Source organism: Penicillium chermesinum (assembly GCF_028974085.1).
Source record: "Penicillium chermesinum strain IBT 19713 chromosome Unknown utg000002l:1.0-5270490.0:1.0-5274688.0, whole genome shotgun sequence".
Lineage (NCBI taxonomy): Eukaryota > Fungi > Ascomycota > Eurotiomycetes > Eurotiales > Aspergillaceae > Penicillium > Penicillium chermesinum.
Window position 1 is genome coordinate 3,581,593 of NW_026695312.1, and position 12,300 is coordinate 3,593,892.

General features: G+C 54.9%; 6 protein-coding genes across 6 annotated transcripts; 3 read left to right on the forward strand and 3 right to left on the reverse strand.

Moving 5' to 3' along the window:
- Positions 1-269: 269 nt before the first annotated feature.
- N7468_002198 (uncharacterized protein) lies at positions 270-1,645 on the reverse strand (the record flags this gene model as incomplete). The annotated part of the gene is made up of 4 exons (XM_058471495.1): positions 270-398; positions 479-808; positions 858-1,131; positions 1,533-1,645. The coding sequence occupies 4 exons, from the start codon at positions 1,643-1,645 to the stop codon at positions 270-272; spliced, it is 846 nt and encodes a 281-aa protein (XP_058334636.1).
- Positions 1,646-1,757: 112 nt separating this feature from the next.
- On the reverse strand, positions 1,758-4,036 carry N7468_002199 (uncharacterized protein; the record flags this gene model as incomplete). Its single annotated transcript, XM_058471496.1, has 2 exons — positions 1,758-3,666; positions 3,720-4,036. The coding sequence occupies 2 exons, from the start codon at positions 4,034-4,036 to the stop codon at positions 1,758-1,760; spliced, it is 2,226 nt and encodes a 741-aa protein (XP_058334637.1).
- Positions 4,037-4,665: 629 nt separating this feature from the next.
- N7468_002200 (uncharacterized protein) lies at positions 4,666-6,514 on the forward strand (the record flags this gene model as incomplete). Its single annotated transcript, XM_058471497.1, has 2 exons — positions 4,666-5,532; positions 5,669-6,514. The coding sequence occupies 2 exons, from the start codon at positions 4,666-4,668 to the stop codon at positions 6,512-6,514; spliced, it is 1,713 nt and encodes a 570-aa protein (XP_058334638.1).
- A 510-nt stretch (positions 6,515-7,024) lies between these two features.
- Positions 7,025-7,738, forward strand: N7468_002201 (citrinin biosynthesis oxidoreductase protein; the record flags this gene model as incomplete). The annotated part of the gene is made up of 1 exon (XM_058471498.1): positions 7,025-7,738. One exon carries the CDS (start codon positions 7,025-7,027, stop codon positions 7,736-7,738), a length of 714 nt encoding a protein of 237 aa, XP_058334639.1.
- Positions 7,739-8,586: 848 nt separating this feature from the next.
- Positions 8,587-9,389, forward strand: N7468_002202 (putative short chain dehydrogenase/reductase; the record flags this gene model as incomplete). The annotated part of the gene is made up of 2 exons (XM_058471499.1): positions 8,587-8,614; positions 8,671-9,389. 2 exons carry the CDS (start codon positions 8,587-8,589, stop codon positions 9,387-9,389), a joined length of 747 nt encoding a protein of 248 aa, XP_058334640.1.
- Positions 9,390-10,673: 1,284 nt separating this feature from the next.
- N7468_002203 (uncharacterized protein) lies at positions 10,674-12,098 on the reverse strand (the record flags this gene model as incomplete). Its single annotated transcript, XM_058471500.1, has 2 exons — positions 10,674-11,861; positions 11,913-12,098. The coding sequence occupies 2 exons, from the start codon at positions 12,096-12,098 to the stop codon at positions 10,674-10,676; spliced, it is 1,374 nt and encodes a 457-aa protein (XP_058334641.1).
- Positions 12,099-12,300: the final 202 nt, after the last annotated feature.

Genomic DNA, 12,300 nt, shown 5'->3' on the forward strand with positions numbered 1-12,300 from the left:
GATGATGCATAGCAATTTCCTTTTTTTCTTTTGTCTTTTTGTTAACTCCAATTGGACCCTTCGGAGAAACTCAAGCGTAAGTAAAGTCAGCTCGACTAGTAGGTGGACAAATACGAGTTCCAATTGTTGATGCAAGATGCGAAGAATAGATTCATAGACCAAATCAATAAACAAGGGGGGGTATTATGCAAAGCCAAATGTGAAAAGACGCCGCGCACTAGCAGATGAGAGACCGCGCTGGAAGTCGAAGTCGAATCCGCCAGGCACAATCAAAATCGACGAGGAACAACCAGCGCATTGAGGACATGGCCGTCCTGCCATCCCTGTTCAAGCAAAGAATCGCTCTCCTTCAGCATCCGCCCCAGATACACGATCCGGACTCGCTGAGTACTCGCAATCTAAGAAAAGTGGTCAGCACACCAAACTCCCGTAATATAGACCTCCATCCGATAAGAGATGGGACATGGTGGAAACAAACTTTGGCCTCCTGCTGCAACTTGCGAGCCAAAGAGCCCACGCTCTGACTCTTATTCACCAACACACTCAGATCCGCCGCTCGATCACTCAACCGCGCCGCAACACGGATCAAATCCCTCTCGCTTGTCTTGCCCTTCTCCTCGCGCCTCCTCTCCAGATCCTGCGCAATCAACTCGTCCTCCGACTCATCCCCCGATCCGATCTTCCCGTCTAAACCAACCCCTTCCTCTTCGTCCTCCTCTCCTTCCCGGCCATGCTCTTCTGTAATCTCACTCGCAACCATATTCCCCGGATCGCTCACAATGCACTGCGGCAACCGGTACAAAACACCCTGCTCATCGTAGACCCCCCTCGCACAGATCCCCGGTAGGAATCGTCACGCCGGCCGCATCAAGAATGACCTGCGCCGTAGCGAGATCGTTGTCCCGGATCAGCGTAATGGCCGTGGCCAGCGCCGCCCAGACCTCGGGGCGCCCCGTGACGCGGGTCTCGAAGAACTCGGTGCGCTCACGGTCGAGCGCCTCGCGTGTCCACTCCCGCCGCTTGCTATTCCAGGTGTGTTGCCGGACGGGCGAGTTGTAGTGCTGGTCGAGCGGGAAGCTCGGAGCGCGGCGGCGCGGCGGGTTGTGGCCGGGGCGCCCGGATGGTGGTTGCCTGTGGGTGTTGGAGGGTCGTCTTCACGCGACAGGGTCGAGGCACAGCAGCCCTATTGCCAAGGAGATGGGGGGTTAGCTGGGTCGAAAGTGGGTTCTTATGGACCCGGGCATTATGGAGCTCTCGGGCGGATGCATGGGGCCTTTGGGGCGGGTAGAAAAAGCTTGGCTATATAGAAGAAAGGGGAGAGGGGTTGGGGAGGAACTACGGCGAAGATCTTCCCGGTGAAGATGGGGGCAGTCTGGGATTTGAAAACTCACCATCTTTGCTTCTAGAGACACCCCATACGTGGTGTGAGAAGGGGGAAAAGGTGGGAGGGGCCAAGCGGAAGAGGACCGCAGGGCTGCGGAGCACAAAAATAAACGGTGGCTCCTGCGATCAACAATGGCGTATACGCATACGCCTTTTGCCACTGTGGTGTGTTTTGCGGGATATTATGATTCCCATCAGCCACGGACTTCGCTCTAACGTTTCCTATGCGTCCAATACGCCGTTGGTCATTCGCTGGGGCCATTTCAAGGTTTCCCGCCAGCCCGGTGGGGTTACACACTCTCTCGGCATCTACAGGACTCGATGGTGTTATTCTGTGGTCTAACCGTACAACTTGTAAACACACGCAGCTTCGTTCATTCATCCTCGTCATCACTTCCGAAGATCTCCTTGAAGAGTGAATCGTCTGGCCGTTCCGCCTCGAGAGCTTCGTTGCGCTCGGGCTCGAGCGGCGCGGCAGGTCTAGTCTGAGCGCCAGGTCGGTCAGGACCAGGCGCAGCCATTGGTTGCCGGCCGGACTCTTCTAGAATGAGGTTCATGACTTCCTGCGAAACAAGCTCCCTTGGCGCAGACGGGGTCTGGTACCCTCCAGACTGGAACCGCGGCCCTTTCCCTGCCCCTGGCCCGGAAGGCTGGTCTCCAGGGTCGAACTGGACATGATCGGGAGGCCTGACGTTGAACCGCTTGCAAAGCAGCCGGGCAGGATAGAAATCATGGGTACTTCGCGTCATCTGCCCGAACATGCCAATCTTGGCCGCCGCCACAGCCGGGCTATCCGGTTTCTCGGCGGGCCGAGTGAGAGGGTCAGAGTCAGGAGCATCGGATGCTATCTTCGGCCCCGAAGACGCTGATGTGAACCGGGATGCCATGGCCCCCGTCATGGGTTTGAAAACTTCCGCAGCTCGGGAGAACTCGGTCATCTCCAGGACCCAGTCGTCCGTGCTGGACCCCGGCACTCGATCGGGGAGAGTATGGCGTAGCCCGGCGCGGACTTCGAGGAATTTTCGATACCGTTCTCTCTTCTTTTCATCCTCCTGGTAGGGCATCCATCCGCTGACGGCTCGCGCAAGGGCCTGCGCAGCAAGTTTTTTATCCAACTTGGGAACAAGATCCCATATGTCTTTTTGCCGGTCGGCTTCTGATAACTCGTATCCCTTCGGGGCCTTCTCACTCATAGCCGGAGGCAGATTGGTGTTGCCAGTGAGCTTGACCAGGCGTTCCCGTGCTTCGGGCGTCATCCAGTCAAAGACGGACTTGCCTGGGAGTTGGGCTTCGCCCAGGAGCGCAGCTCGGGAATTAGGATCCAGTGACGATGCCTTGGCGGCATCTGCAGTAGAGACATATTCTGCATGAGAGGAGCTCGGGGGCTTTTTGGCAGACTGCCAACCTTCGGGGATTTTAGGCGGCTCGTATATCTTTTCCGAGACAGATAAATCAGAGAGACGATCGGCAAGGATGAATCCGTCCAGCGGCAATCGTCCATCTTGGCTCTTTCGAAGGGAACCTGCGCTCCGAGCAGCCGCAGCCTTTTTAGAAATGTAGACCGGCCTTGGGCCGATGAGTGGATTAGCCGATACGGTGGGAGGTTTTGCAACCTTTTTGGGTTTCTTTTTGTCGCCGCCAATTCTCCGGTTGTAGGATATTTGAGGGCCGAGGGAGTATGGGTCCTCGTCGTCGGACCCGGTGTCATTGAGGATGCCAACACCGAACCCGCCCAGTTTCTTCTTCGGCTTGGGCTTGGTAGCGGCCAACCGCTCCCCGTAGAAGGAGTCGCTGTCTTCTTTCTCATCGTTCTCGGACTCCGAAGGCCGTTCTAGACGCGCTTCACCCTCGAAGCCGAGGCCTTTGAAGTCCTTCTTGCGTACGAACGCGACCAAGGGCGGGTTCGCGGGGGCAAAAAGGTGTGTCTCTTCCCCCAGAGTACCGTCTTCCAGGTTAGCTCTCCGTCGAACCTTCGGGCCAATGCCTTGACCCTCTCGCCATCCCATTTTCTTCAGAAGCTTCATCCCCATCGTCTCCCCGCCAATCTTCAGCAGATCAAGGAGACCGGCGCGCCGAGTCGCATCGGCCTCCGTGGACCCAAACCCCGCAAAATCATCGGAGGTGCTGATTTTCTGACGTTCTTCCCGATCCTTGATGTCCTCCTCATCCATGAAATCCTCGGGCCGCTGGGGCGCGTGCTTGGCATCGCGGGCGCGGTTCTCGCGGGACGAGACGAATTGGGCGGGAGTCCATCCTTCTTTCGAACCGACGGTGTTGAAGTACCTGGAAGGTGTTAGCACTTGCCTATTATAATAGAATGGTTGAAGGGTGCTCACCCAGCACTAAAGCCGCCTGTGAAGGCGCCGTGCAATCTGCGTCTTCCGCGTTCGTCCCTCACCTCTTGGTTCCATATGGGCGTGTACGAACCATCGTCGCGGGCGTCGGAGTCCAGGGGCGGCAAGGGAGTGCCGTAGAATGTGTAAGGTTGGAGGTTCTGATCGGCCTCGAAGGTCGCGCGCGAGCGCTTTGCAGCCATGGTCAGGTTTCCATGCTTCCAGAAGAGAAAGAGAAGATCCGTGAGTTGGCACGCCCGCGGGCGGGAGTCCTTGGCGTGCGGGTCTGGGCCGTTTCCGCTTTGTACGTTGTTTATCATGCAATGACACCAATAATTCGAAGTCTCGTACAACGCATTTATGTAGTTTTCGGGAGTGTCTGCTTTATTGAATTTTCAAAGGTGGAATCAACCTCGACTTCATGGCAATCAGCTATCCAGCCTTGCAGGTGCATCACCAAGCCCTACCGTTGTCGTTACTCCACCCGCCAGACCAAGCCACTTTAAGCCTCTGCCCAGATGGTCTCGGCTGTCATGGACAGGCTTATTAGTTGGCGCCTTTCAATTGACAGGAGCTCAGAGCTTGAGGTCATAGGACCATTGGAATGCATGTAGCAAGGTCTCCCTTTCCAGAGCATGTCGGTTCTCTGTAATACACAGCCCTGATCAACACCCAGTCTAGAACAAAGGGGACCTCGGGTCAAATTCCCCGGATTGACGATCTAGAAGCGATCCATCAACCCTGTGGCGCTAATCATTTCCCCTCTCGTGTGGCAATTGAACGCGTTACCCTATCCACGTCACGCTGTGCTTTTTGGATGTGCCCTTTCCTGGCACGATGTGATTTCTACAACTTCCCTATTCCACGCCTTCATGCATTTCGACCCTCCTCGGTTCAACTTCAACGCTGGACCCCCACGGAGCGGCCCACGGCTGTCTCTCATCCCGTCATGCGGAACCTGCGAGGGATGAAGCGACATAAACAACAGCCGGTCCTGCGCAGACCGGTGTACCTTGTCTTTGTCCTGGTGGCTGTGATTTACCTTTTCCTGAAAACCATCCTTCTTAGCTATGAAACCGGTCAATCGCACGAAGCAGCTCGTTTTGAATTGTTCCAACCTAATAGCACCCACCCCATCAAGAGTCTCATGGCCGAAGCCAATCGACAATGGCAACTCTACGAAGAAAAGCACCACTCGAAGACCCTCGCTGAAGCAGTCACGCTGTACCGAGAAAGACATGGTCGACACCCCCCACCAGGCTACCAAAAGTGGTGGGAGTACGCACGCAAGCACAACGCCCACAATGTCGACGATTTCCACCAGATCATCAATGACCTGCGGCCCTTCTGGGCCATGACCCCGAAAAAGATCCGCCAACTGGCCGCCTCGCTCCCAGACAGTGAAGGGATGGCAGTCTTACGGATTCGGAATCACAAAGTAGAGCCGCAATCAACACATTGGCGGGCAGAGACGCTGGCAGCATCGGTGACGCGGCTGGCGGAATTCTTGCCGGACATGAATATTGCCGTAAACACCATGGACCAGCCTCGGGTCCTGGCTACCTACGAGCAAATACAAGAGTTCTTGAAAGTGGAAGAGGAGACACGAGCCCTGCCTGCAAACGCGGAAGATAGGTTCACTCCTCACATGGATCATTTCGACGCAAATATCATCGAAGGGGAGAATCCAGGATGGCTGAATGTGGCCGCACAACCGTACATGAAGTTTGCCAAAGATGCCTGTCCCCCAGATTCGCCAGCGCGCAATCCCGAGCTACAGGGAGTGGACCGGCGATACAAATCGACGCTCGGGGGGGTTCATCTCCAACTTTTCCGCCTCGTCAGACATCTGCATTGTGGGCCCCAGCCTACAAGACTATCATGGCTTTTTGTTTTCGTCCTCAGAAAACGTCATTACGAGAAATTTACTGCCGGTCTTTAGCGAATGCAAGACTAGCATCAACAATGACATCTTGTTCCCCGCGAATATGTACACCTACAAGGATGAGCGATACACCTACAGTCCCAAGTTTGACTATAAATGGGCTGCAAAGAGTACCAAGCTCCTTTGGCGCGGGGTCACATCCGGGGGAACACAGTTCGCAAGTAGTTGGAATCGACTGCATCGCCAGCGCTTTGTCCAACTCACAAATGCCACCGAGCTGGCCGGAAAGAATGTCTCTCTCCTGACCAAAGACGAGGAAGGCCGCTACAAGCCCGTCTCCGATTTTGCGCCATCCAAATTCGCCGCGTCACACTTTGATGTGGGGTTTACCCAAGCTTGGGGGTGCATATCTGAATGTTCCTTCTACGAAGGAGTCTGGACGTACCAGCAGCCAACAGCATTCAGCGAGCAATTCAAAGCCAAGTACTTGATTGACATTGATGGCCACAGCTTCTCTGGCAGATGGCGGGCGTTCCTCCAAAGTAGGTCTCTCGGCATCAAAGCCACTATTTTCCGAGAATGGCACGATTCCCGCCTGCTGGCGTGGAGGCACTTTGTGCCTATGGACAACATGTTTGGCGATCTGTATGCCCTGATGACTTATTTCATCGGGATCAGCCCAGCAGCATTTTTCCCATCATTCGGGGGAGCAGGCGTTCATGTACCAGCCCATGACGCGGAGGCCCAGGCGATCGCCACGCAGGGACGCGACTGGGCGCAAGTGGCGCTACGCGATGAAGATATGGAAATCTACCTGTATCTTCTGTTGCTCGAATATGCCCGCGTCATCGACGATAACCGGGATCACATCGGGTACAGCGGCGATGGAACGCCGTTGGATCTCAACAAGTAGATCGACTGTTTACACGTTACCTTTCTCGGTGCTTTGGGGGTAGGGAGCTTCTGCCCACCTTTGGCAAACCATTTATGATGTACGAATAGATGAGCGCAGAACCTATGATATCTCAACGTTAGCCCTGAAAACCCAAGGTCCTTCGTAAGCCCTTCGAATCCCAACCCCATCCGGAGGAAGCGGGCCTGCAAGCCACGGCGTCCGATCTCCGGTTCATTACCTGATATTTAATTAAGATCGAGTTTCCCCTCCAAATCCACGGCTGGACACCTTCAACATATCCCCTCCCCAGACCGTCTACAACCAGACACCAGCCCTTAGCCATATCTCCCGCCCAATCTGTACTTTGTCCAACACCACCCCCCCCTCCCTAAATTCTCCTCCCACCTTGCATAGGTGGGGCACCCCTTCCACCAGCACCATAAAAACAATATCAAGCCTTCTTAAAAACCTCAAACCACCTCAACCAAACCCAAAAGGGGAAATAAGAACTCCCCCCCACCTTCCAAAATGATGAAAACCTACCCCGCCCCCCGGGGCCCTTCCATAGTCCCCCCTGCAGGCCCAGACACCACCCTCCCCCTCCCCCGCATCCTCTGCCTCCACGGCGGCGGGTCCAACGCGCGCGTCTTCCGTATGCAATGCCGCGTGATCATCGCCCACCTCCGCCCATACTTCCGCCTCGTCTTTGCCGAAGGCCCCTGGGAAAGCCCCTCCGGCCCCGACATCGACCTTGTGTACGGCGACTGGGGCCCGTTCAAGAGCTGGTGGCGGCCGGCAGCGGGGCAGCCGTTCGGGGCCGCGTACGAGCTGCGCGACTCGCTCGAGGCGTTCCAGGGCGCCGTCGGCGATGCGCTGGACGAGGACGATAAGCTGGGCGGCACGGGCGAGTACGTGGGTGTGCTGGGGTTTAGTCAGGGGGCCAATGCGGCGGCGAGCGTGCTGTTGCAGCAGCAGAATCATAATCTGTTTGGGACGGCGAATGGGCAGGCTACGGCGCAGAAGGTCAATTATCGGTTTGCGGTGCTTATGGCGGGGCGAGGCCCGCCGGTGGATTTGAGGGTGGGTGTGCCTGCGGAGGCGAAGTTGGCGTTGATGACGGTGCATGTGCATGGGGTGTTGGATCCGGGGTTGGAGCGGCATCGGGAGTTGTTGGAGGAGTGGTGTGAGGGGGGGGACGACGAGGTTGGTGGAGTGGGAGGGCGATCATCGGTTGCCATTTAAAAATGATGATGTGCGGGTGCTTGTGGCGGAGATCCTGGATGTTGCGAGGGAGACGGGGGCTTTGAAGGAGTGAGAATGGCGGGTTGGTTGCGGGTCGATGACTTTTGGATGATCGGATTTGGATAGATCAGACTAGACGTGACGGTGGAATTAGACCTATACAATGGCCTTTGGTTGGAACACAAACATATTTCCTTTGTGCTTGGCATCGCTATTAACTTTCTATAGTAGGGCCTTTCATATGTACTTCGAGCAGACGCAGTATGGAGAACGAGTAGAGAGATGCGGTCCAGAGTAGTGTGTAATGCACGAACAAGCCTTAGTGCTTGGGGAGAATATGTGGAATGAGGAAGAATTGCCGCATTGTGTAAATACTGCAAAGTATAATTTGAGATCTGATAAGATGGGAGGTCTAGTTCTAGGTTCATAGATCCAATTACCGTCGGGCATAGCATCGGCCCTAATAGCGTATCCGGGAGCGTATCGTCCCATCGTCCCATCCGGAAGTTCGCGGCGCGAACTTCTCCAAGTCATCGGTGGATTTAACGGAGATTGGGCACTCTCTTGCGTTATCATTCCTCGTAGGCCCCTTTAAATTGTCGAGAGCTATGAAATCATTGGCGTTGAAGGGAAATAACGTGGGGAACACCGAAACGCTCCAATGGTTTTTAGAACCGCGATTAGTGTTAAATCCGACCAAGCTAGCTCGGTCTACGAGCTTCTACATGCGGAGTCTCGGATATCTACACGCTGAGCAATTATAAAAGTAGAAGAACCCAGAGCCTTGCTTGGCTTCATTTGTTTGCCCCACGCAGCAGACAAAGCCATCATCCCCGCTCAAAGACAATATGGCCAGCAAGATTGTCCTGATCACCGGTAAGCCTCGCCAATCGTTAGCACAAGACACGTTCGCCGCATGCTCATAGCTACAGGTGCGAACTCCGGAGTTGGCTTTGCCACAAGCAAGTTCTTCTCATCCCAGCCCGGCTATCATGTGATCATGGCCTGCCGCGACGCGCAAAAGGGGAAGAAAGCCCTCTCCGAAATCCAGAGTGCCGGGGAAGTCAAAGGATCCCTGTCGCTCCTTGAGCTCGACGTCGACAGCGACGAGTCAATTAGGACCGCATTTGAAGCCGTGAAGAAAGAGTTCGGCAAAGTCGACGTCCTCCTTTCCAACGCCGGCGTGATAGCCCTCGGCAGCGAGGGTCGTGAAAAGCTCACCCGCATCTTCCAGACCAATGTCGCGGGCGCGTTTCTATTCGCCGAGGCCTTCACCCCTCTTCTGCTCAAGTCATCCAAGCCCTACCTGATCCAAGTCTCCAGTTCGCTCGGATCATTGGCGTGGTCGTCGGACCCCAACAATCCCTACTACCATTCGGCGTGGGATGAGTACCGGATGAGCAAGGCGGCATTGAACCTGGGTACAATCCAGCAGCACAAGCGACTCCACAGTCAGAATGTGAAGGTCTTTGCTTTCTGCCCTGGCTTGGTGAGGTCGAACTTGCGAGGCGAGGCGGAGGAGGCGGTTAGTGCGGGTGGAAATGCCGGAGACCCGCTCGACTCTGCGAAGGCGCTTTTTGACATTGCAGAGGGCAAGAGAGATGCAGATGCAGGAAAGTTCGTTAACGGGGCTGGGGTCATTCCGTGGTAAAGGGCCCCTGTGGATGGTTGTTCACTAGAGCCTGATGTCTATGATATCCTCCAGTCCATTCAAGTCCAACCTTCGTGTCCATTATCTCAAACCCTCCCGCTCGTATATATGAGTATAGGAAGAAGGATGGATAGATTGTATATAAACCAAGATTATTATATAAAATATTAAGCAAGATAACTCTGTATATGAACCTGATTATTCAGTATTTTGAATTTTATTATGATCCTATATGGGTTGTGGTGTAGGATATGTAACCATGAATATACATCAGTATTTGATGGGGTAGGTGAAGCGGTATGCACACAGACTTTTGCCCCCCCATTGTATATTGCCCTGTTGCTAGACATGCATTACCATCTCTTTCTAAACAGTGGTTCCGGAGTTGTGACTGAGCGGCTCTACTGATCGACTCGATGTCTAGGCTCTTGAGATTATCGACTGAATCTTCAAGGCCAAAACGCGGAGACGGGGTAACCTCAGTAGATGTTTTGCCACCTTGTGCTTTCATAGGGATCAATAATCCAGTTCTGATGCTTTGGACCAGTTGTCGAAGTGTCTCATCATCTACACACCCTAAGATGTCCGCTTCCAGGTTCGTCTTTTCCGCTTTGTTGTAGAAAGATTAGCTTCGCCGGGGTAGCTTGTATGGTTTATGACTGCGGTTTCGTTGCCCTTGTTATTGAAATAATCTGGCTTGTAAAAGCCGGGCTCGATATCTGTAGGGCTGGTGTACAGCGCCTTAAGGTTCGCTAGCGTCGTGAGGTTATCTCGGATTGGCTCGGTAAGTGTGGCTAGAACAGTCGCCACTGTTGGTCCAGGCTGGACCGTCTTAAGCTTCTCGTCGATTCCCTTCCATATCGTCAAGATATTCTCGTATTGTTGGTTAACGGCCTGTATGTCTTTGGAAGGACTCGTTGAGAAGGGTGTTGAGGTTTTCTGAAAGAGTTGGAAATTGTCTCCTATAGTGGTTGTATACTAGCGCCTGATATCTATGATATCCTCCAGTCCATTCAAGTTCACCTTTCGTGTCCATCATCCCAGACCTTCCCGCTCGTACATACGAGTATACATTGGCCATAACATCATATACTAATCTTTCTAGCTGGCGTGAAGTTCCGATGTGGGGTGTGTGGATGCCACTAGTATTCGACTGGATATATCAGTATGTCCAACGTGCAGCGCTATTAGGAGTCGGTCATGCCGGCAAATGCTTTTCTTCCGTATTCATTAATAGTAAGAAAATCCCAACAACTTCCTCATGCAGAAGACGCAGTCTCACACTCATTGGCTCCGGTTGACCAGCAAGTGATCCGTAACATGAGATCCTCTCCCTCTAATCCAAACATCCACAATGCGCGACGCCTTCGGATCCTCATCAGAATCCACCACAAAATAAAACGCATAATAAGCACCCGTAACACAAGAATGATTGGGGAAAATCTTCACCACCTGCCCAACCTCCAACGGGATCTTCTCCTGGCCCCGCGTATCCCACGCCACAACCGCATGCTCCTGGCTAATCCGATCCACAAACAGCCTCCCCTGCCCCTGGACCCCCAACCGCCAATCCGACACCACCCCCCACCCCGCATAACTGGGACAAGGCTCACGACCCAGCGCAAGCGTCCCAGCCGCCAGCAGCGCCTCCGGCCGCTCGCGCTCCCCATCATTATACACACTGCACACCTCCGCAAGCACACTCAACGCAACCTCCTCCTCGGGCCTCCCCTCGCCGACCCGCGCATGGGTCGACACCTGCTGCATATCCAGCACGGGGTAATTGCCCGCATGCAACTCGATCTTGAACCGCGCGTCGGCGGCGCGCAGCAACGCCTTCAGCTCTGCCGCGCGCGGCACGGCCCGGCTGACATCGTCGTCGACGAGATTATGCGACGAGATGGCCTGCGGCGTTGCACCGATGCTGATCACGAGCTCGCGGGCTGGCAGGAGGTGCGCCCACTGGGCGAGGGCAGCCTTGCAGCCGTTGATCTCGGCAATGGTGTGTGCCATCGCCTCGGCGGCGGTTTGCGCGCTGTAGCTGAGGCTGCTGTGGGAGTAGAGGCCGAGGAGGCGGGCGTGGCCGGCGGCCTCGGCGGAGGCCAGGATCTCCAGGAGCCCGTTTTTGTTGAGAGAGAGGGGCGGGAGGCCGGCGCGGTGGTAGCCTGTGTCGACTTTGAGGAAGACATCGGCGGGGAACTTGGTGATGGCGGAGAACTGTTGGAGGAAGGGGACTTGCGCTGGGTGGTCGATCATCACAGTTATACTGTCTTCGCCGAGCACGGTGGCTAGGGCCGCGAGGCGGGAGATGTGTGATGGGATTAATGGGATGCCGTAGAGAACATTTATACGTTGTTTGGCTTGAAGTTTGCGCAGTAGTGGGACGAGCGTTTCTATTTCTAGGAGGGTCGAGGCGATGAACTTGGCCTCTGGGCTGCTGGTGTCGGCTTGCAGTTCGGCAAGCTCGAGGGTCTGGGAACTGATTAGGTTGAGGGGGGAAAAGTAGCTTGGACGTGTTCGCACCTTGTGTGTCTTGACGTGAGCTCGGAACCCGACGTCTAGAGCCTTGACAGTATGCTTCATGCGCGCGCAGTGTCTTCGGATGATCGCGACATCAAGCACTGCGGCGGGCTTGGGGACATCGGCAATGTCTTTGCCGACGTAGAACTTGGTGAGTTCTTCTTTCGAAGGGAGCGTAATAGCAGCCATGACAGGAATTGACTAGGAATTGGTCCGTAGTAGTCGTTGAGGGGCATGCGGGGCGAATTTATAAACTATGCGATATCGCCTTCGCTCTCGCAGACTCGATAAGGCATGTGGGGCACCGGGGTTCCACCCGGAACTATCACACATTTAAGCTCCAGTTGCAGTATCCGCGCCCCATTGCAACAGCCGCTGGCATTGTCATATA